The 24,045-nt window shown below is 41.1% G+C and overlaps 1 protein-coding gene across 1 annotated transcript; it reads right to left on the minus strand.

Moving 5' to 3' along the window:
- Window positions 1-1,707: 1,707 nt before the first annotated feature.
- DLGAP5 (DLG associated protein 5) lies at window positions 1,708-22,749 on the minus strand. The gene is made up of 19 exons (XM_010200644.2): window positions 22,687-22,749; window positions 21,230-21,480; window positions 19,609-19,817; window positions 19,078-19,170; window positions 18,047-18,131; window positions 15,165-15,269; window positions 13,927-13,997; window positions 11,986-12,278; window positions 11,507-11,628; window positions 11,295-11,424; window positions 10,161-10,246; window positions 9,412-9,572; window positions 7,354-7,446; window positions 6,144-6,363; window positions 4,818-5,067; window positions 4,423-4,480; window positions 3,141-3,291; window positions 2,691-2,740; window positions 1,708-1,879 (listed from the first exon to the last, which is right to left on the minus strand). The coding sequence occupies exons 2-19, from the start codon at window positions 21,468-21,470 to the stop codon at window positions 1,757-1,759; spliced, it is 2,541 nt and encodes an 846-aa protein (XP_010198946.2). The 5' UTR covers window positions 21,471-21,480; window positions 22,687-22,749; the 3' UTR covers window positions 1,708-1,756.
- Window positions 22,750-24,045: the final 1,296 nt, after the last annotated feature.

Genomic DNA, 24,045 nt, shown 5'->3' on the forward strand with positions numbered 1-24,045 from the left:
GGGTGGAGAGCTGGAGGAAGCAAAATCTCTCCCCTAAACCGGGGCTAGAAAAGTTACCCTGCTCCTTCCCTTCAAAGCCCATTTGGTGGCCCAAATCTCAAACAAGTGTGTCCTGACAGTGCTTCCCCCGTCCCAAGGACAATCCAGTTGCTACAACTGCCTTCCTTGCTCCATGGAACAAGGCCTGAGCCTCGTGCTTCTCTTTGCCTCATCCCTGCTCTGTGAGTCAAGACCAGTTTCAAGGGTGGGGAAGGTTTATTGGCAAGTTCACCTCATGAGTCAGCCTAGTAAATAAACCAATAATAAAAAGTATGTTCCCTTGGCTGTGAGTCATTCCCCTGGTCTCATCTGCAAAACAAGAGGGCAACGGCCACCAGGGAAGCTTCTCAAAGATTTCTTTGACATGTCTCACCCTCTTTTATAACAGTCACTGCATTTACAGTTGAGATGCCAAGTTAAGGGGAGTGTTGAATTATGCAGCAGATGCAGTAGATTTGGAACCCCATCATCATCACTATTCCTGGGCCAGAGACTGTGACTGAAGGGAAGAGGCCTGTTTTTAAGAGCCATCTGTTTGAAACTATCGATGGAACTGGAGGTCGGTAACAGAGAGAGTCAATTCCAGCACTGTAACACCAAGTCATGTTTTCTTCCTTTACCCATTTCCATGCAGTGAGAACACAGCTTCTGGGCTAAAAGGGGGGTTCTTCAGCTGCAGGGGCACTGCTTTGTGCCCAGGGAGGCCTTTAAACTCAGCTAGGTTGAAAAGAAAGGCTCCTGGAAGAAGGTGTGTGTTGCACCAAGGTCAGTGTTAGCAGCAGCAGCCCACGCAGGTGTTTGTTACACAGACAGCAAGAGGAGGTAGGTACTGCAATACTGTGACTCACACTTAGAGGACACAGAGCAACAGGGTGCTCCTCAGGCATGAGTATCAGGTCAGGTCTCAGAATGCAGAAGGAGAAAAGGGGCTGAGGTTAACAGGTCAACTGTCCAGAGAAAGAGGTGAAGAGATCTTCACCTGAAAAAGCAAAGACAGGAGAGGGTTTGGTTTGAAGGTACTGCAGATACTCCAGAGATAACTGTGTCCTTGAAGGAAATAACACTCAAGTGCAATGCCTCTTTTACCACAATGCCAAGAAAAGATATTGTCTGACTTGGGAATCCTCCTTCTGAGAGTTTCTACTGAAGAATTACTACTGAGGCAGTTGTTAATGCACAGAATCCCAGAGCCTGTGGGTTGTTAATGCACAGGACCCTCCCAGCAGCACTGAGGACAAAATGAGGCTTTGGGGGGAGGCAACAGGCTGAGTCCTACCCCTGGAAGGTGCCCTCCCATCAGAATATAAGGCACAGCTAATCTGGCAGGCATCTTAAAATAATCATGGGTAAGCAAGGCCAGGACAGAAAAGCTTAAAGATGAAGAGTTTTACATCTGGGGAGTAGACAGGAAGTACATAAAATGAGACAAAAATTAAAACCCTGCAGGCTGTAGCTAGAGTGTGCAGTCCCTGGGTGCAGCACAAACACCCTGCTGCTCACAGACACAGACTGTATACATCACATACCAACACACTCTACTGCATTCTATCCCAGTACACTCTCAGGGCCTAGGGACAGCACCATAAAATGTTACCAAGGATTTTAATAAGTTCCACTTGAAAATACTGCAAGTGTTCATTTACACAGATATCCTCACTGTATCCTCACTGCTTGTTCTCTTAATACAATGCACACATTTTGAATTTCAAGTGTCTCTTCATTTTTCTCCAGAGGGTGGACAGGGTGAAAATACAATGAGGTCACTGAAGGCTTCGGCTGCCACCAACTTCTGGGCTGTGCTCTTCACCGGGGTGAAGGGCAGCTCGGCCTCCAGCATGGGCTGTGGGAGAAAGAGTGTTGGAGGAACGATTACCTGCTCTGCAAAGCATTGCACTGACACCTGAAAGAAGCTGCCAGCAAATTCCCCTTTCTCAGCTCACACCTCCAGAAATGCCAGAGCAAAGGTAACTCCCATCAGGTGACTGCAGACGTGCCTTAGGGATCTGCCCCAACATGGACCAGAGTGTTCCAACGCAACAGCCACTGCTCAAAATCAGCTACCACAGCTTTCCTGAGAGAAACTTTGCAAGCTGATTTCCAAACATAAAGTAAGAAGGGAATATGTGGTCCATTTCCAGCAGTAATCTGGATTTTAAAGGACTTTTCACAGGAGACCAGGGGAACTGCACACCCAAATTCTTTTAACATTTGGAAGGTTTTGCACACCTGCTGTTCCCTGATGACCCCTCCTCCATCCAGCTTTAACTGATAAAGCTATCAACAAATAGGATGGGGCAGCTCTGAAAAGTTCCAAGAAGACAGCAGAGGAAAAACGCCAGGCTGCTCACTACAGAAATATGTACAAGGAAATCCACACAAAATATCATTTAAAGACTCAATCTGATAAGCATCAGCCATTCTCCTGTTACCCATGTCTGAATTCACCCCACGCTCATTGTGTGCAATAAAGGAGTAACAGTGTGAGCCTGAGCAGGCAGACAGGCACCGAGGCTTGTACTCAGAGTGATATTAAGTACCTTGATAACATCTCACAGAGTTTAGTTTGCTTCCTGCAGTGACTGAGTCAGAGGGAAAGGTTAAAGGCACCATAACGTGCAGATTGCCTCAGATAAACCCACAGGTCAGCTTACCACATCTGAAGGATTTCTGCTGAGGGATGTCCAATCACCACATAAAAAGTCTGAAAAATAAGAATATATCATTGGGGTTTTAAAAATAAAAGTGAATCTGATGCTGCCAAAGCTGAAAACCCCAGTATTGTTCTCTGCATTTACTGAAAAAACCCCAAAGCTCAAGCTGCCAGTTCTTACTTCTCCTCCAAGCCTTTTATCTTCGCTTTCTCCTTCACATAACACAAGGAAACTGCATGGAAGGCTCTGAGGGACACTCTGCTCCCCACACAGCACCTGTGTAAGGTGCAGTAGCTACAAGGAAGCTTTGCTAAAGGCATGTGGAGATTCACCAAGCTACAGTGGCTGTGATTTCAAAGAGGAATTCTTAGGCTACCATAAAACCTCAAAATCCTCTCCAGGCCCCAGCATTACCACACAGTCTATACCAAGCAGCTTTAAGATTCGCACCCATTTGGTGTGAGTTTGGTTCTCCAGCCTCTGTGCAGGTCTCCTTCTCCACACTGCACATGACAGTATCTTGTCCTTGTTCTGCAGCAGACAGTTCCATCTCTTCTGTGCCATTCATTACTTCCAATTCACTGTTACAATTTTCCATCACCTGAAAAAAGAGGCATTTGAACTGTTCCTCACCCTCTAAGAGGCTGAGATGTCTGCAGTAACCAAAAGGAAAGCATCAGTGAGATCAGGCAGATGTGAGGCAGCACCTGACACTAGGAAGCTTGCTTATTTTCTTTTTGTCTGCAATAAAAGGGAGCCTGTGAGCTTTAGATGCAGAAAGCAAAAAGGTGAAGAGGCAGCTAGGACATTCAAGGGATGTGAGTTTACAGAAACCAGCATGTCTCTCTTGTGTCAAAGCAAGTCCAGATACCTAATCTACAGGTTTTATGGACAATTCAGGAGAGATGGGGCTTTAACTGCAGACACTGTACAAAGCACAGGCAGGACAAGGCTTGCCACTTACAACTGTGATCCCTTTGACATGAACTGTTTCTCAAACACCTTTGTAAGCTTGATAATCTACTTGAGAGGATAAAGGAAGTTCTTCCACATGAAAGAAGATTTTAACTTCAAGTGCCAAAAAACGTTCTGAAGATGTTCTCTAATGAGACTTTAGCTCGGGAGAACCCATCAGCAATACTGAGCTAAAGATCACCACCGTTTTCCCCAGAGACCAACATCACCAACAAGCAATTTCTCATCTGACAGATGAAGGATGAAGTCAAAGGACGAATGAGTAACCAAGATTATATACATTTGAAAAGTAAATATATACAGGGAGGTGGGGGAAGAGAAGTAAACAACAGCTGTAGTCATCCACAGATCCAAGCAGTGACAAATAAAATCAAGACATGCCACTTCCAGTGGAAGGTACTAATGGATAGTTAACTGTAAAGCACTGGCTTTCCCAAAGTACCACAGTAGCATCTGAACTACAGAGGCCACATTCCTGGCTTAAGACTACTCAAACCTGGGCATGTCACAAAGTGCTCAGATATTTCAGGGCATGGATTTCTGAACTCTGATATTCGTATTTGGAACACTACTCTGGTGTAACAGCCCAATGCTCTGCTATGGCAGCATGAGGACCCAGAGAGCTAAATACTACTGCTGCCTTTAGGTATGGACCCCAAATGCGACAGCATTCAAAGAAATTCACACAAGAAGACAGGCAGTCAAACTTTTGCTAATAAAAGATTACAAGCACATCAATGAACTACATGTGACTTACCGGAGTTCCTTCTGCTGTGCCAGCAACAGGACAGTGTTGTTCTGCAGCTGTGGAAATGCTGAATGGGAAAACAAAACGTTTTCATTCTTCTCAATCACTTCCAATCACCTTTTCACTTCCTCAACTGCCCTTACAGTTTGGTCTGCAATTCTGCTTGCTTGTCTGGCACTGGTCAGGTCTGTCAAATTTTCTAGGCAAAAAATAAACTTCTAACCCCAGCAGCAAGATTTCATTTGGGCAAAGCTCTTAGTGTTTGCTTGAGGGATGGAAAAGTCATGAGGACTTTGCAATCTTTATCAAATGGGAAGGTAAAGTTTAATGGGTCTTAATTCTTTCAGTTAAAACTATAAAATGTTTTGCACAAAGCTAAGGAAAAGCTGCTGTAACGTGTCTACCTCTGTTCAAGGAAACCACCAGGGAGTTTTTCCAGTGGGGAAGTTTTTCCAGTGGGACTTTGGTGTGTTTTCAAAGGTTGTGCTGGGTGGAAGCCTTTGAGCACTGGTGGTGTCTGGTTTGCAGTTGTATCCTCAGGGTTATGAAGGACAGAAGGAACGTTCTGAAGCGAAGCTCCACTAGATGATGCTGGAGTTGCCAGTTTCTCAGAGGTCTGCTGGGAAGATCTGTGAGGGGTCTTGGAAAGCAAGCCTAAAAAAGTGTGGTTTATGTTTCATTGCTACAGCAGTACCCAGAGATTACATTAACTGTTTGGTTAGACTCTAGCTAGGAAAACTGTTATTTTCTGCTTCCTAAATTGTCTTATACAAGCATTATATTGAAACTTTATCTACACTGAAAGGAGAAATTGAACAAAGAGCAGGTCAGTAAGTGACAGAACTACTTTAGCTCCAGCTAAGCAATTTAGTCATTACTATCCTTTCACATTTAATTTTAGTAGAATTAATAAGACATGGATTCAGAAGTGATTCTTATACTTTCTGATAGAGCTTGCTTAAGCCCAGAGCTGTGTGAGGCTTTTCAGAAGGTCTCCTCTACTAAAAAGAGGTATATGAAAAAACTGCTGGTCTTCTGACAAAGAAAGAAACATACATAAAAAAAAAAATCTGGGAAAATTCCAGGTCGACTTATGAGCTAGAAATGGAAGAGAAGCAGAACGGCTCGCCCCGAAAAACCAAGGGTTACCGGAAATACTGGCTTCACATAGACTGCAATGAGATAGATACTGAAAATAAAGTTAACAATAAACCATCTGCTCAAAAATCCCTCTATTGAACAGCTTTTACAGCAGACTGGAATGATGTTATGAACTTGCTGATCGTGAATACAGATTACAGGTAACACTTTATTTGCAGCTTTGAAGACAGCACTGCAAGAGATTTAGTTCAAAATAAATTCCCAGTTCCTGCCTTACAGGCAGAGGATATTAACCTGCAGTGCCTTTGGTGAACAGTTCATCAGCTATGCCTGGGAACACTCAGATCTAACTTCATTGTTAAACACATGCTGAAAACACAAGAACCAGCCACTTTTACTTTTGTGTCTAAGCAGAGATTCCATGTCACCATAACCACTGAAATCAGCACATTTGTGTAAAAGAGTTTACTTTGGATCCCTAATGTAATTAACCACTAATTGAAACGTTGATTGTATCCAGTGCTGGAGTTGTATCAGGTATAAACAGCATAATTCTCCTCCCCAGTAAGACTGTTTAAACTCTCCTCAGTACTTTTACATCACAGAAATCACGATTAAGCTTCACCCACCTGGAAAAGTTTTCACAGGGCTCTCAATTCTGAAAAATCCTGCTTCAAAAACCACTTTTTCTACTTCTGGTAATTTCTGTTGCTGTGTACAGCCACCAGCTCCATCATGCTTCATTTTCTCCCTCATAGCTGCTTTTACAGCAGCAAGGCGGTTGCGGGCAGCGGTTCTTCCAGCTGCTCCCAGCTTCGCTTTGGATGCTCCATTGGGAACAGTCTTCCTCTGAAATAGTAAGAAAGTCTTGGTCACATCTGGAAGCTTCAACACAGAAGTAATTGCACAAGAGCATCTATGCCTTAAGAGCCATTCAGCTATTCAGGTTAGTTTGTGATGAGAACATGAAGGGCTCTTCCTGTTGAGTCTGCAGCTCAGAAATACTCAGCAGGACTTTTTGCTAACATTTTTGAAAACAGAGGGACACAGGGACGCCTAGTGGCAAGGAGAGAAAGTAACTGCAGGACAGATAACAGCCAGCCAGTGGAGTCTCTTCCTGGCATTCTCTTTTTCAAAGGAAATGTTGTGTCTTGTACCATCTGTAGCTCACCCAGGCTACATTCTCTCTGGTTTCCTGTGCCTGCAGTTTCTTATCAACCTTCATATCCTTATTGTGATGTTCATCAGTTGAGCAGTCTCCAGGAACTGGATGGGATTTAGGCAATGTGAACATGACTTGATGTTCAGTCATTAGAAACAATTATGTGTTCCAAACCAGGCAGCAGACAAAATAGCTTCCACTAAAGTTTATTTTGCAATAAGCATTTTGAGGAGTGTCAGGTCCATTTATGCTTAGAGAACTAGTTGTTTAATGCTACAACTGACAGCAATTTGCCTTTTGGCCAAGTCAGGACTAATGCCAGTGGCCCAGATAAAATGTTCTATAGCTGAAGGGTAAATTTCTATTCTCAATTTAATAGATTTCTCTTATTAGCAAAGAGGCCAATGACTTCAAAAGAGTCACAGTTAACTCTTAGTAGCCCTTAGTTCTACTCTTCCCACCCAAAAGAGGTCACTAGCATTACAAATACCAACTGTTACAAACTGCACTTGGGAGATACAAGGGAAAAGGGTGCATCTGGACAGGAATTGCACTGAATTTTGAACACTGACAGTTAAGGAAGTCAAATGAGTACTTGCTAACAGCTTACTAGCTATTTTGGCTAGCACACTTGCACCTTGATGCCTTATCAGACACACTTTAGAGGCTACTCATACCTTGACAATTCCTTTGCCTGGGTCCTCAAGTGGTTGCCACTCATTGTCTTGAAGCTTGTTCAGATTATCAAATTTCTTGTTCACGTCTTCAATCTATCGGAAATCCCAGAAAATACCACCTTTAACACAACAATGCTTCAGAGAATCAGGTAACAAATTGAAGCACACTTAGGTATTGAAGTACTTCTGCTTTAAATATAGAAGTAAATTAAGCCACCAACTGATATAAAGCATTAAATCATAGACTGGTAGGGGTTGAAAGATACCTATAAAGATCATCTAGTCCAATCCCCTGCTAAAGCAGGTCCACCCAGATCAGGTCACACAGGAACATGTCCATGTAGATTTGGAAACCTCCCAAGAAGAAACCTCCACACCCTCCCTGGGCAGCCTGGGCCAGGGCTCCCTCACTCTTAACAATAAAGAAGTTTTTCTTTAAATTAAGGGATCAGAAGGGATCTTGTGTTCCAGCTTTTGTCCATTACCCCTGGTTCTGTAACTGGATACTATGGAAAAAATTGTTGCCCCATACTCTTGACATCTACCTTTCAAATACTTGTAAATATTAATGATGTCCTCCCCCCAGTCTCCTCTTTTCCAGACCACACACTTCCAGTTCCTGCAGCTTTTCCTCATAAGGAAGATGCTCCAGTCCCCTGTTTTGTGACATACAGTGAGCACACAAAGGTTACACTTGTGTGCAGGTTCAATGACAAGACTGATGTCACTTCCATAGTTTAAAGGTTAGGAGAGGAAGCACAGAATTAAGATGTAACATCTAAAATTAAGGGGCTGGTTTACAATCTGCCCTCATATGGAACTTAAGCACTTTGACATTGTTGAATTTAAGGAATGCAAAAGGACAGATTGCATAATAGTTTTTATTCACACAACCCCCAGCCTTCTATTATGCAGGAAACACACCATGCAAACTTGTTTGCTCTCAAACTGCTGGCCTGAACAGCTTCCTGATGCAATCTCTGTGTGTTCATGACAAACTAGTTCTGCAGCTTTACCTTCTCCTTGGCTGATACTCTGTGCAACAGCCTCCTCCTCCTTGGGCTTTGCAATGAAGACACTTGCCTCACTTGCTAGTATGAGGCTTATTTATGTACAGTAGACTGGAGTGACCTGTCCTTTATATCCCCCCTGAAACTCAAAGGACACAACCAAAACACAAAAGCTAAAGGGATAGAGTTGGCAATTCTGTTATTCTTAGGAAAAGGTGAGGTGGTTCAGGTGAAACTTGAGTGGCTCCCATATACACAGTGAGCAAGCTTCCTGCTTTGACCTGCTCTGGCAGGGAGGTTGGACTGGATGATTTCTAGAGGTCCCTTCCAAACCCCTACCATTCTGTGATTCCATGGCTAAATCCTGTTTTTCAAGTTACTGTTCCTAGCAAAACTCCCCTCAAATACTGCCGAGGAAGCAGATCAAACCCTTAGGCTTTCTGGAGGGAATTTGAACCCTATGGCTAAGACATCAATAATAAATCCATCTTTGCATTTAATTTAAGTAGGCGGAAGTTCCTTTGTTGAATGCTCAGTTACAATTGCTGTCAAGAGCCCCTTTGACAATTTAGTACATCACATGTCATTCTGAAACCAATGGATGCATTGACAAAGAGGAGAAGGTTTTCTCCTCCTCCTAAGCTCAGCCCTGAAGAAGGTTATTGTAGTTTCTATGTTATTCCCATGCTGAAGATGGAACTCCTACTTCTCAGGTTACCTCCAGGAATGTTCCAAAAGCTCCCACCTCTTGAACCAAGTACACATTGTGACTGTATCCTTGCTCCAAAGTGGATTAAGACTTGGCTATATGCCTTCATTCCAGAGAGAACCAAGATAGACAGGCCACGAGAAGACACAACAGGTGAGTTGGTGCATGAATAATGAATCATAGTGCACCAGTTGGTACTATTCACTGTCACAGAGTGTAAACAAGGATCTGCATTTTTTTACATTACAACATCAGAATATGAATGTTCCAAAAACAGTTTCAATCCATCGTTTGTGAACAAGCCCATCAACTGCCCTGGGTTACCATGCAAGCACATACCTGAAAATTAACCATATCCCAAAACCCATCCAAGTCTGTACATGTTGTTTCTTTTTCACCGCGTTTAAATTCACAGTTGTCCACCAGTCCTTCAAACTGTTTAAACCTTTCAGCTATGAGCAGTCTTGTCTGACCAACTGTGGTGCGAATGAGATCTTTAGCTGACAGCGACAAGAAAACAACAAAGAAAGTACATCTTGGAATAATCCATCATTTCACAATTGATTTAAATCAGTATTTTCAAGAGTCTGGAATTTGTTTGTCGTTTGAACTGTGTTCATCTCTTGCAGACCTGCAATGCAGTTCAGGTGGAGCATCCCAGTCCCTTGAAGGGCAATAAATCTGCTTCTTTAAAAAAGTATCTGTTACTATCTGTTTAAGCCTTTAAGATAAGCATTGATGGATCACCTTCACTTGCTCAGATAAGGACATTTATTCTACATTAAAACAGAATTTTATTTGTAAAAAATCAGCTTGCAGTTGACAGATTTACATATCCTTAGAGTTGACAAACAGGAAAACTATTTTGGTGTGCACTTTGTCCACTTCAATGTCAAGCACAATCACATCACGTACTACACCCAAGTTACATCATTATGCCTTTTTGTCTTGAGACAGACACAACTAAACTTTCTCTATTGCAACTCTTTCTGTAAACCGTGCTACTTTGAAAATATATTCAGATAACACATACTTCCCTTTCAGTGACCATAATACCCCTTCCAGTGTCTATTTCAGTTTAGTCTTACCATCCTCTGGAATGTCGAGCTCAGATTTTCCATCCCACTGGAGGCACTGAGACATCAGCCTCTCTGTCTCACACCGAAGAATGTTTCTAAAAATAAAGGGAAAGTGAAAAAGTAGGGTTTTGGAGAATTTTCTACACTGCTGTCACTACTTGTGACTGTTAATGGCTCCTGTCCTTTTGCTTTCAGAGAAGCCACACTGCCTTTGAGCAGAAGCTGTTAGATCATTTTGCTTTGCCGACTGGCTGAGATGAAGTTTCTTTTCTGCTGCTTTCAAGCTTGGTGGACCTGCTTTAGTGGGGGGGTGGACTAGATGATCTTTAGAGGTCCCATCCAACCCCTACCATCCTGTGAATCTGAGATTATGTTCCTTAGGACAAGGTGTTAGTCTCTGTTCCAGTGCAGCTGTTGCAGCCCATGGGCATCATTCCCTGAGGTCCTCACCAGCTTTGCACAGACATCAGGATTCCAGCATCACTTTGCCAAAATGCTTTTTCATCTTCACCTTCAAGCAGCAAATATTTTCTAACACTGCTCCTTTGTGTATACCCACAGGAGTCAGGCAGAGTGGCGAGAAGGAGAAGGGAAGTTATTTTTTAAGCACCGCTTTATGTTTTGCTTTGCATTTAGTACAAGCAGCTCCTAACCTCTGCACTCATTGCAAGCATCTGGGTGTTCCACAAATATCCTTTCCACAGGCTAAAATCCTTTGGTTTCTTTCCATTCAGAGAAAAGGGTGATGAGTTTGCATGTCTTTTGACTACTGTAGTATGAAGGCTCTGACTGATGAGCTTTCATGTCGGAGCGTTTCCTGTGGTTGAAGATCCAACTTGGTAGAAGACAAGCGTGTAGCAGCCCTTAAATGGTAGGTTTAAGCTGGACCAAAACTCAAAGACTTTGATTTATTTAGGTATTACCTCATCTCCTTCTCTTTCTAGCCTCAAAGCCACTGACTGGATAATGGATAATATATGCAATTTTATATTCTTTCCTTGCACTGACAATACCAAAATCAAGATAGGAATGTGCCTTCTCAGGTCACTGCTGACAGACACCCACCATCCTAAGTGAATCTTTACAAGATATCTCATTCCCTATTGTGCTTCATGTGGGTGAGTGAAACAAATGAACACAAACCTGAAATAGGGCACATCCCGCTCTTGCTCTCCTGCTTCATCCGACTTCATTTCAACCACTGTGGTATCTCCAGGCACAGACACTGCTTCATTGGATCTTGCCATGGAAGCCTTCTCATCTGATTCAATTCCTCAAAAATATGAAAGGCATTTGTTCAGAGTTAGGTGAAAGCTAAAAATGATAGAAGAGTAAACTAAATGTGAGCTTCCTACCTTTTTCTCCCTCCAAACTTGTAGTGGCTTGCTGACCTGGAATGCCTTCAGCAGCAGGTGAAACTGGACTTCTAAAATCAGGTTCTTGTACCTTAGTTTCACTGGATTTTTGAATTATAGTACTGGAAACAAGCAAAACACACTTAGAGTTAAGACACATTGAGAAATTGACATCAAATGTGGTCAAATACACAGTAATGCACAATTTAGAAGGCAATCCTACACACAATGTTAGAGAACTCAACAAATAAATCTGAGCAGGGGTATATATGGCACAGACCCAATATATGTAGCTGCTCTGCTTTTTTAGCCTGGACAGAATGATCCTTTCTTTGCTCTTCTATCAACTCCACATTTGAGGAATTGGCTGTTGGAGTTTCAACATCACAGTTTGTTACAGAGGGAATGTCCATAGAAAGGGGTACTCTGAATTGTCACAGAGGTTCACTTGCATTAGAAGAAAGAAGAAAGAATCTTACACTGGAGATTTTGAAAAATCCCAGAAGGCACTAGGTGTCAGAAATGCATTTGCCCTAGAAGGAGTCATGGGTGTGACTTTGTAGGTCGCTAATCCACTTAACGGCTGAAACACAAAGTTCTGAGGTGCAAAAGAACGTGTTCTGGGTCTCCCTGGAGGACTGCTTTTGGTTTCCACTGAGGTTTGCTCCTGCTGAAGTTCTACTGACACTGGATGTTTATAATCAGCTGCAGAATCTTTCATTGCTGAATCCAGTTGAGCACTTCTATCCACTTCATGTTTAGAAGGAATTACCTGTAAACAGCACAGACAAAGCCAACACTACATTACCAAATCAGTGTTCACCATAGGCATGGGCTGAATTAGAACATGACTGCCTGAAAGCCATCAGGAAGGGAACAGTTTCAGTTCAGTTCCTTTCTACAGTAGTGTACAGATATAAAAGTCATGATTTACTAACAGGCTTAACTCATTCTGACACCTACAAATTGTTCTAGCAAGAGGGGTAACACTTTACTACAAAGAATGCAAAAAATTCACTGAAGAGGCTAAAGCAGCACAACACTTCACCTACCAAAACAGTAGTTAGAATGAGCAAATGCATGCTCCCATGCTAGGAAAAAACTGCTGTAAGGTGATAAGCTCCTCAAGAGGAGAATTACTGGCTCCAAAGGCAACCAGGCCTGTTGAATAATCACAGTTTACACACATATTCTATCCAAAGACTCAAGATCAAGCTAAAATAAGCTGAGAGCTGAGGAATGTAGTCCAGGACAATTGCACTTAGAACAACAGAATGACATTAAAAGAAGAGAAGAAGTCAGTAAGTTGAGTCCACATTCCTATGAGATGAGTGACCAGGTAGTCATACAGAATGCATTTCTGAGATAATATTAAGATACCATTAGCTGAAGCCAGCCAAAAGAGTTTAGATTGATTTTCAAGAAAATACGCATCTTCAATCCACTGAAAGTCTTGTTACACTTTAAACATTCCTGCTTGAAATGTAAGCCTTGAATTCCAGTTTTAACACACTTCTTGTAACGAGATGACTGAGGTTACAGCAAGAGATTACCAAAAAAAAAGCAGATGCTGCCTGGGAAGAAATACTTAATGAAGCGCAGACAGAAATGCCTCTTGCCTCCTGTCAGGGTTTGTGTGTGATTGCACTCATTTCAAGACAATAGTGGAGAACAGCTGCAGTTACACAAACAGGAGTGGGCAAGGGAGGCACTACAGGACATAGGAGGTGAGAGGGAATAGTGGAGTGCAAAGAAGGAGGAAAAGCATTTATAGTTCTCCCCCAGGACTGTCAGGGCTTGAATGCCCATGCAAATTGTTTGGAAACCTGGGTGGGAGAGCTATGGGGACATACTGCTGTCTATGTAGAGGCAGAGAAGTTTTGATATAGCAGCAACACTAAGAACCACAATGACTACCTTTAATGATGATAGATCATGTCTACCTTGCAGAGAATACCATTTCCAGCTTGTTTTTTTAGTGGTTCAAAACCTAAAAATGCATTTATTTCTTAGCTTCTAGAGTCTCTTATTACCTGAGCAGAAAAGGACACATTCATAGAATGTTTCAAAAAGGAATGAACTGCATAAAATTTACAAGTGCCAGATGAAATCAGCAAAGCAGGACATTTTCCTTACTAGTTAAAACACTAGAAATGAAATTTGTCATGTGAGAACTTAATGTCTACTTTAAATCATTATCCAGGTCTCAATTAGTAATCAAATCATCCAAATAAGCACTAAATTCAATCTTAACTTTAAAAATACAGCAATACATACAGTTTCTTCCCAAGATTTAGCTTATTAGTGAATTTCTTATTACTTCTATACTTGATTATGAGTATATTTGAGGTACAATTACACTCTTATTGGCTCTTAAATCAGTTTTACTGCTTTTCCATTTCAAGTATTAAATGACCTACCTCCGTGATGCCAGGTTTGACTGCTTTCTTCTGCTTTCCTACATTCACTGTCTTTCTCTGTGACTGGTTACCTAGAATGAGAGAAACTGACAAAGGTGAAAAAAAAGCCATCTGATTAAGGCAATCTTTCACCAAAAGATTGCCATAAAAGTCCAGTGGCTAAAGCCAGGGAGAAACTGTGGGAGGTGGCTAGAGGGCAGACACCTAATTGCAAGAGCTCATTCAAAAGAAAAGCTGGCCAAGGATTTAACAGCCTATTAAGGGATGTATTTAATAGCCTATTAAGGGATATATCACTTAGAAAGCAAAACAGACTCATTCAGTCATTAGTGCTTAAATGTTGTCATACACTAGAAACAAAAGTCATCTTATTTCCTTAAAGGCCCAAGAGATCATGTCAAGCCACTCTGAGTTCAAATTTTCAATTTCCATATGGTGTAGGATTTCTGTTGGGCAATGGAAACTATCAAAGCTGTGCTTTCAGCCTAGGGGTTAACTTCTCTCACAGGTAACACAACGGACACAGCAAAATGTTGTAGAGAATATCCTAACAACAAGAAGAAACATTGGAAACTTCCACCTCAAGAACCATCATACTCCCTTAGTCTAGAAAACAGGCAACTGTGGACAAAATGAAATTGCTGAGCTGAAGATCATGGGCTCTCATGTCTTCCAGAGGTATCTGTTGTGACCACAGACTTATTAATCCTACGTCCTTAAACAGTGATACACCAAGCAGGCAAATCTTTGCCAGTTCTGGTTTTGTTTCTTCAGTTTCTAATTACCATATGGAATACTGATGCTCCACACTGAGGGATTTCATGGAAAACTGCCCAGGGTTGGTTTCAATATCTTGATTTAAATATTGCAATACAGTTCCAGATGACAGTCCTTCCCTGACGTGACAATTTGGGATGATTTACATATAGTCTATCTATTCACAGGAGATCACTAAACAACAGAATGTGTACTGTGCCAAGACACTTCAGAACAAGCTGATATATGTATCTACAGCATAGAAGAGTGCCTGAAATACGAGCAAAATCCTCAAGACCACAGAGGTCTCTTAGTACACCATTTGCCAGCAAGTATAACAGCAGCATATAAAGGTACACATGTTGTTTCCAGGGTTCACTTATCCAGTCCTAGATGGTATTTATTTACAGCACACCATTCCAAACACTCACTTGTATCAGGCTTGAGTTACACAGCAGGACTATATTCACCTCCTCACTTACCAGTAGTAGCAGCAGCAGCTGTTGCTTTCAGCATCTGCCTTGCTGCAGAGGCGGCGGCTCTGGTGACTCTTACATTTGGGGCTGTCTGGACTGCAGTTTGTAACACTGTTAGAAATAGTAATTGCAGATATTTCAAGCTTAATAAAGCGCTGCATTCAAGTAAGAGAATTAAAACTTCCCATTTTACAGAAACCAGAAAGGTGCACTAGTAATTATCAGTTGCATTAGTTTGCCAGAATCAACAGGGATTGTAGGATTTTTGCTGGTTCAGTGCAAGCAGCGCTGAACACAGCGCAGCTCAGCCTTGGCATCAAGGCCACACTCTGCAGGACCTAGGCTCAAGATGTTTCTGTTGTCCAATACTGCCTCTAGGACCATCAGGGTACCAGTGTGCTCAACACCATGTAAAAAGCTTAAGGAACCCTTCTCAATCACAGTTCCCTGCAATCACAGTCAATGTCATCCTCGTTTTACGGATGAAGCTTTGTGGAATAATAACTTGATATGGCTTTTTGCATAGCTTGAAGCTTAAGCAAACCATCTGTGTAACAATGTGATGCTCTGGTCGTTACATGACAATATTCTAAGATCTAAATTTAAAGTAATCTAACAAAGTATTTTAAGACAAATTGCCCCCCAAAATATGTTATGAAACAGACAAGTTCATGCACTGTATTACTCATTAATCAGTTTCATCTTTGTATTTTAGAACTGTTTCTAATATCTTTCAAAAATGACAGTAGTATTCTGCACACAAAAAAAAATATCAGGAGTTCTTGATTTCATACTCTTCCTTTCTACATCTGCCTGAAATCTAGCAGCCCCACTTGGTTACTGTTAATGCTATTCCTGTTTTCAATGTCAAGCTGCAGTTCTGTGGAAGCTAGAATGACAAGTGGGGGAAAAGCAAAACACAATATAAATAACTAACACTTGATATATCCAAACATTCACCTCCCTAACATTTTTATACTAGTGTTGAAATACTTAGAGTGCATATGCAGAGAGAGACCTGGGAGTCCTGATTGATAACAAACCGAACATGAGCCAGCAATGTGCCCTCGTGGCCAAGAAGGCCAATGGCATCCTGGGATGCATCAAGAACAGTGTGGGCAGCAGGTCAAGGGAGGTTCTTCTCCCCCTCTACTCTGCCCTGGTGAGGCCTCATCTGGAGTCCTGTGTCCAGTTCTGGGATCCTCAGCTCAAGAGGGACAGAGAACTGCTGGAGAAAGTCCAATGCAGGGCCACCAAGGTGATCAGGGGACGGGAACATCTTTCATACGAGGAAAGGCTGTGGGAACTGGGGCTGTTTAGGCTGGAGAAGAGGAGACTGAAGGGGGATCTCATTAATATTTACCAATATCTAAATGGTGGGTGTCAAGAAGTTGGGACATCCCTTTTTTCTATAGTAGCTAGCAACAGGACAAGGGGTAATGGGATGAAGCTGGAACACAAAAAGGTCCATTTAAATTTAAGAAAAATCTGTTTCACTACAAGGGTGAGGGAGCCCTGGCACAGGCTGCCCAGGGAGGGTGTGGAGTCTCCTTCCTTGGAGGTCTTCAAGACCCACCTGGACACGTTCCTGATCTAGGTGGATCTGTTTCTGCAGGGGGATTGGACTGGATGATCTCTTAAGGTCCCTTCCAATCCCTCCCATTCTATGACTCTATGATTCCTTATTCTGCACAAAAGGAATAATCAAGTCTAGAGGATGTCAATGTTTCACGAATTAAAGGTTTTGTTACATCAAACACAGATAATAGATCTTTTGGTATTCACCCAAGGCACTACTGAAATGTATTTAAATAAAGGTCTGCTCCTTGGTGATTTAATTAAACTAGTCATGTGAGATCACTCAGTTACTGAACACTTTGCATTAACATCAGTGTTCCACATGACTTGTCTACTTAAGGCACACATATCACTGTGTTATCAGGAAGAACTTCTAATAAAAAATATTGCATTCTCTTCAAGGTGGCATGGCTTGGGATCTTTTGTTAATGTATGTAATTGTCACATAGGAAGCAACAGATACAGAAGAGGCTGTTGTAAAATATGAAAACAGAAGGGACTATTGCAAAAAGAAGGAAACATAAGATTGTACTTGTAATTTACTGAGGAAGACAATGATGTATTTCCTCAGCTGCACTAGTGTACATCAGTAATTTGGGCTCCTGCCTTCAACATTATATGTTAATGTGCTTTACCAGTAGGCTATCCTTTTCCAGACCTTTCCCAATGGTGAGTTACACGAGCAGTTTCATTTACAGACCACAGACAGTGTAGCTGCTGTATAGATAAAAGAAAGACTTCACTGCAAATATTTACAGCTCATCAATCAGTTGTTTTTCAGGCTACAAACAATATCGGGGGGGGGGGGGGGGGGGGGAAATTGTATTTTACTTGTCAGCTATTCTTCATCTTCCCAGGTGAAGTCACTTGCTCTTTGGTAACAGCAGCAGCCATTGCATGTGATATTCTTCTTGGAAACAAACAGAAAGCTCTGCAGAGCTCCAGATGCTAAGGCACATAACAGTCATGCAATTCTCCCTAGTGAATTTTTTCTTTTCCCTCTTCTGGGACGAATAATCAGTAACCAGGACACCTAGTTTCCTGCATTCCATTTCCTCCAGCCGACAGAGGCAACAACTATATGTGACAAGTAAAGCCATACACTTGATAATCTGCCAGCTGCTGCCCTCATCCAAGCTGGTACCATTCTAAAATCTCCTTGTTTCCTACACCCTAAAATGTACTGTGGTGTCTCCCAAAGATGTTCCTTGCCTTCCTCCCATAATGTCACAACTACTGACTGAGAAAAAAACCCCTAACCCAGCAGTGTCCTTTCATATTCAGATGTGGGGATCAGACTATTTTCATACCTTTCTCTTTTTCAGCTGTTTTCTCTGAACCCATCTGTTTATGTCCTGCTTGTGCAGGGTGCATGCTGTGTCCCTTGGCACTGACCTGCAAGAAAGATTATTATTCTTTTCTTTCTGTGACTTCCAATAGCTTAATTTCTTTCCCCAGTTTAATCTCTTAGGCACCAGTAAAACAAATGGTATAGAATAATTTGGCACAAAGGGCTTTAAAAAGTCAACAGAAGAATGATGAAAGTAGCTCATTTTAGACACATGTTAATATGCGTTATTCAACTAATTAAGAACTTGTCAGAAAAAGAATGAAGAAAAAAATATTTAAGAAGCAGTTTCCATTTACTGTGAAGCTAGGTGCCAATTACTGACACATCTTAGCACATTATTATGTGTTTTAAAAATCAGTTTTCAGAAAAAATACCAGTATTAAGTCAGTTGTCCTTTTGTTATGACTGAAAATCCTTCAAATGCATTCAGGTTTTGTAAGGCAAAATTGCTAGATTCAAAAGAGCTTCTTTCGTAGATAACTGCTGGTGGAATTCCTCAACAAAACCTAGTTTTTTCTACAAGTAATAGCAGAAGGGATTGCCAAGATTCACAGTAAAAATATGCCAACATTAAAGTTATTTTGCACTGAAGAATGAACTGACTCTATAATCTGCATTCATGACAGTCTTTGTGCATTCAAGGGAGATGCATTGGTTCTCCAAACCAAAACCAAAGTATGTAACTTTCAGTCCCTCTACACACATCTGCAGTTCTTATGGACTACAACATTTTGTATTAAACACTCTGATCCAGAAGATCTGTGCAGTTTTTGTACTGACCGAATCAAACTCTCTGTAGTTCAGTTCAGCACAACTGTGGTCTATCAGCTTGCTGAAAGCTTTTCTGACCTAATTTGTCTTTCTCACCAGGAAAGTGCTTTCTCCTTAAGAGACAGCACTTGACTTGCATACAACCTTGAGTTAAAGTCTGAAGGGCAATTGCATCCTTGTCTTCCAATTTATTCATTGAAGTGAATATAAAAAACAAACCACAGAGTGCTTAGATGCAGTTGGCATCACAGGTTTTTCTTCTTGGTTCTTGGCCTTTGATCGAGTAATCCTCCCAGAGGAAGCAGGAGCTGCCTGGAAACATCACCAAGGAAACAAAGAGTTAACATACTCCTTTACCCCCTCCCCAGTCACAGGCAAGAAGCCCAAGGGTGAAAAGCAACATGCCTGGTCAAAATGGGCCGAGTGTACAATTTGAAAGCCTTTCCAAGTCAAGGGGATTAAATAGAAACAAGTTAACACTTTCAAAAAAACCCTTGCTGTTTCATCTGTGGATGAATCCTTCCAGTTTTTGAATTGAGAAGATAGTCATAAACACAAAAATCAACATAGCACTAGTACTACTTTCAGCTTTGTTTTAAAACAATGAGAAAAATTATTCCCTCATTGTTCATTATTATAAAATAAACTATTTCTTTGGCATAACATACACATTATTTTGTACACAAATAGAACTTTTAATATAGTATACTGCATATACTTCTGTTAGATGTCTAATATCACTCTCATTACCTTCTCTCTTGGCTTCCCTATCACTGGGTGTTCAGGTATGTGTGAGAGAAAGCCAGGTGCAGCTGGTCTATACAACCCAACTTTAAACACATCCTTTTTTCCTTTCTCTCTCTGCTCTTTCAGTTTTCGAAGTTCCTTTTCTTCTTTATAGCGCTGGAGCATTTCCTTGCGCTCATTAATCCTCTTGGTGGCTGCATCTGTAGATTGTTCTGAAGCAAAGATGAAAGAGAGACATGATACAGAATCTTAAAAGATACTTCTCAGTCAACAAGAAGCAAGTCAGAACATTTCAAAACTCTTTTTCAAGCTAGAACAACATACTTAGTGGAAGGATAGCTGCTGGAGAGAGTTCAGCACAGGGCCACCAAGATGATGGAATGGAGCATCTCCCTTATGATGAAAGACTGAGGGAGCTGAGGCTCTTTAGTTTGGAGGAGACTGAGGGGTGACCTCATTAATGTTTACAAATACATAAAGGGTGGGTGGCAGGAGGATGGAGTCAGGCTGTTCTCAGTGATGTCCAATGATAGGACAAGCTGGAACATAAGAGCTTCCAAAGAAACGAAGGAAGAACTTCCCTGTGAGGGCGAGGGAGATGCACCCAAGGGAGATGTAAACTCATCTCCATTTTACATAGTACAGGTTGTTCCTTCAAGGTTACTACCATTAAAGCCAACAGTTTCACTACTTTAGTTATTTAGGTTAATTGTAACTGTTTCTCTATTCAGACACTTGTAATGTCATTGAAAACTGAAGTTCAGGTCAGCTTTAGATACCAAAGTCTGCCTTGGACTGAGAATAAATAAGGCAGAAGTTGTTGGAAAGAATTTTATTATTTTTATTCTCTTGGTAATGCCAAACTTGAATCACAACTCTATCTGAAAGATTAGTACTTAAAGTAAAAATCCATTGAAGATAACCAAGATATAAATTTATTATATTCCATATTTGCTACGGGTTGCATAGGGATTGCACTCCATCCTCCAATCATCTTCTATCAAAATAGCAATGGCAAAATATTTCTAAAGTAATGTATTAACATTTAAACACATGTAATTCCTGAGACCAAAAGCATCCAGGAGAGCTAGGGAGGCATAATTCAGTCTATCTGCAGGTCGTATTTTCTAGGAGGAAGGGTAAGTCATCAAAAACTAGCAATTTAAAAAAATTAATAATACTATGCATTTATCCATTTGCAATTCCATATACCCACTTATAATACAAAACCAATCCATTTCAAAGCATAAGCACATGACAGACGTCACTTATATGTCAGGAAAGATTTTAAGTTGGGATTTTTCACGTCTTAAAGACAAAGCAATTAAGAGACATCCCACTGAATATTAGTAGCAAACACACTCTTCCTTAAGCTGCTGGAGCCAAATCTGAGCAAAGCCTCATTCATAGCATCAGAACAGTGGGGAGGATAAAGCTGTATTAACATCATTTAAAAAAACAAACAATCCTTCTTTACAGTTAGAAGAATTGTTAGTCATTGCTTTTCAAATCGTAAACCTTATCTTTAAATTCAAATGTTAGCCACAACTAGGTTTGTGTTACTAAATCTACTTGAGACATTTGTAACAACCTTTAAAAAGTTTTCTAATGAGCCTTTACTTACTTTGTTTAATGCTGCTGCTCTTTTGAGAACACGTTTCACCAGTCTCATTTAATTGAGAAATCCCCCTTTCCTTTGAGAGCTGAACATTGACGTCTGCCACTCCAAACTGCCTGCCCTTCTCAAACAGCTTGTGCCTGTTCTCCTTCTGAAGCATCGATTTTCTGCGGGCAACTTTTGTTCTGATGGCTTCTGTACTCAAATCCTTCTTGTATCGACTGGCAAACTGGGAGGTCACAGCCATCTTGACGACCCTAGACAAAAATCATAACCATTACGAAAAGAAGCTGGTATGTTTTGTTTTGCCCTTTGCATTTAAGAGTCCACATGTCACAAACACAGTCTGAGGTTTTTAATTTCTGTATGTGTACCAGAGAAAGCAAAATGACAATTTCAAAAATGACTCTCTGTATTTTATTATCTCTCTGTATTTTATACATTCAAAGGGCTAGTTTGTTTAAGTAGTCACCAAGTCTGACACAGACCTAGCAAGGGACATTGCACTACAGCCAGGGATTGGCCTGCTGGGCTGTTTTCAACACAGATGGTTTTGATGTTAAGGAGACAAGCAAGTAAATGACAAGGTTGCAGGACAATACTTGGAAGCAACATAGCCACTGAGCACTTAGATTATACCCTATCTGATGGCAAAGCATTTTGTCACTCAGCACCATTTCCCAACTGAGTTTCCAGGATGCAACTGCAATACAATAGCATCTATTTTGAGAAGGATTTCTCCCTTTTTTAACCTGAGGAAGACTTAATGAAAATGTCAGTTGGTCTGTACAGACTGCACTAATAGCAATGCAAAAAGTTCCATCCCCTGCATCTTGCTGAAGCCTGCCTTGTCCAGGGTTTTCATGCTTTCCTCCTGCAGAGAAGTCAGGATCAGTTCTTGGCAACTCAACTGGGGTCTTACAGAAATCTTGTCTTCCACTACTTAAACAGCTTTACAGTACGGAAGGTAGTAGTACTAAATTGAATCACAGAATAGTGGGGGTTGGAAAGGACCTCTAAAGGTCATCTAGTCCAACTTCCCTGCTAAAGTCCCTTGATGAGGGGGCACAGGAACACACATCCAGGTAGGTTCAAAAGCCTCCAGAGGAGACTCCACACCCTCCCATGGCAGCCTGTGCCAGGGCTTCCTCACCCTTACAATAAAGTTTTCCGTTACTAAATAGTCAATAGTTTTCATCCATCATTAAATTGGTCATTCACTGAGGTTGTTAATTTGAGGATAGCAAGCTTTGATCAAGCTAAAGGAACCATCAGTGAACTGTGATGAAAAGCTCAGGCTGTCTATGAGGGCACAAGATTTCTTGAAGTCAATCCTCTCCCCCTCCATTTGCTACCAAAAGTCAAACACACCATCAGCCTTACTGAAAAACCCAAATGTCAGAAGAAAAACAGAAATACTACAGTAATAATTAACAATGTACTCTCAAATTGTATATACTTACAGAAGAGGGAAGCAAGGAGAGAATCTGAGCTATTGCAAAAAAGGAATACAGACAAGATCTATTCGATACTGTCACTGCTGGCTCCTTGTGCCTCACTTTATGGCAGTATTCATGTACTGAGTAACTTGCATGTCACCAACAGCACTTGCACAACCGTCTGGAAGGGGTTGGAATAGATACTGGAGAGAATATGTGAGGTAAAAATCTAAGTGAGTATATTTTGTTTCTTTTTCTTTCTCCAATACACTCTGTGCTGCAGGAAAGCAAAATGGTCAAACAAGCAAAAGGGAGTAAAAATCAAAACTTAAATCACTAAAATCAGAGACTGGATCTCATCCATATAGTCCTGGAAGAGCTGGTGCATGTCAATGCCATCTGATTTGTGACTATCTTACGTTCATCCTGCATGTTACATTGCAACTTCCTGAAATAGATTAGAGACACCATTTAATTAATAATCATTGCAAATGATCATACTAACTCTGTTGTAGGTCATAGGTATTATTTGCCTCACTTTACATTTAAGTGATTAAGGAAAGTTAATCCATGAGTGTCGATAATAATCCAATAATGTCAACAACCACCTTTGAACTGATCTTGTTACCAGTTCCCACAGTATTATGGAAAGCCATGAAGGAAACAATTAGTGGGAATCTATCTCTATTCTCTCTCTCACCTAGAAGCAACAGGCTTCAAAATAACCCGGTGGATAAAAATCATTCCTAAAAGCAGCAGCTAGCATCCAGTCTCCACACCCATTCTTTGCGGGCTTTCAGAACAAATTCCCTACATTTAACTTAAACATGTTCTTAAAGTATAACATCAGCCCTTCCAAATGCATGCACAACTTTAAATCCAGTGGCTCCATGGAAGGAAAAAAATCCATATCCACAGACTATATACTGTTATCTATCAGCTAAGCTTACAGAAAAGTTGTGTTTGCCTCAAACACTGACAAATTTTTAATCCACTTGAAGAGTTTTTTTGCTCCACATTCTATTTTCAACAATATTTTTCTAGCTATTGTAATAGAAGTCCCGTTAAGGCCTTCACCCATGAATAAGCCTCAGAAATCATCTGAAACTAGAAGAAGGCAAATAGAGTACAAGCAGAGATACAGACAGCACTTCCCACAAAGGTATAATCAACTCCCATCCTAGGCCAGCAAGAGCAATGCAAGAGATTACACCTGATCACCAATGCCCTAAACACCTTCTTAGGACCAGAATATGTGTTTCTTTCCAGGTGATGGTTGCTGAGTATTACCTTGCCCAAACAGGAGTCTAGAAGGTTAATTTGAATTTAAATTGGCATAAAGACTAGGGAAAAGGACAAAGGGTTTACACAAAAGCAAAGACT

This window comes from Colius striatus, chromosome 6, assembly GCF_028858725.1.
Source record: "Colius striatus isolate bColStr4 chromosome 6, bColStr4.1.hap1, whole genome shotgun sequence".
Classification (NCBI taxonomy): Eukaryota; Metazoa; Chordata; class Aves; order Coliiformes; family Coliidae; genus Colius; species Colius striatus.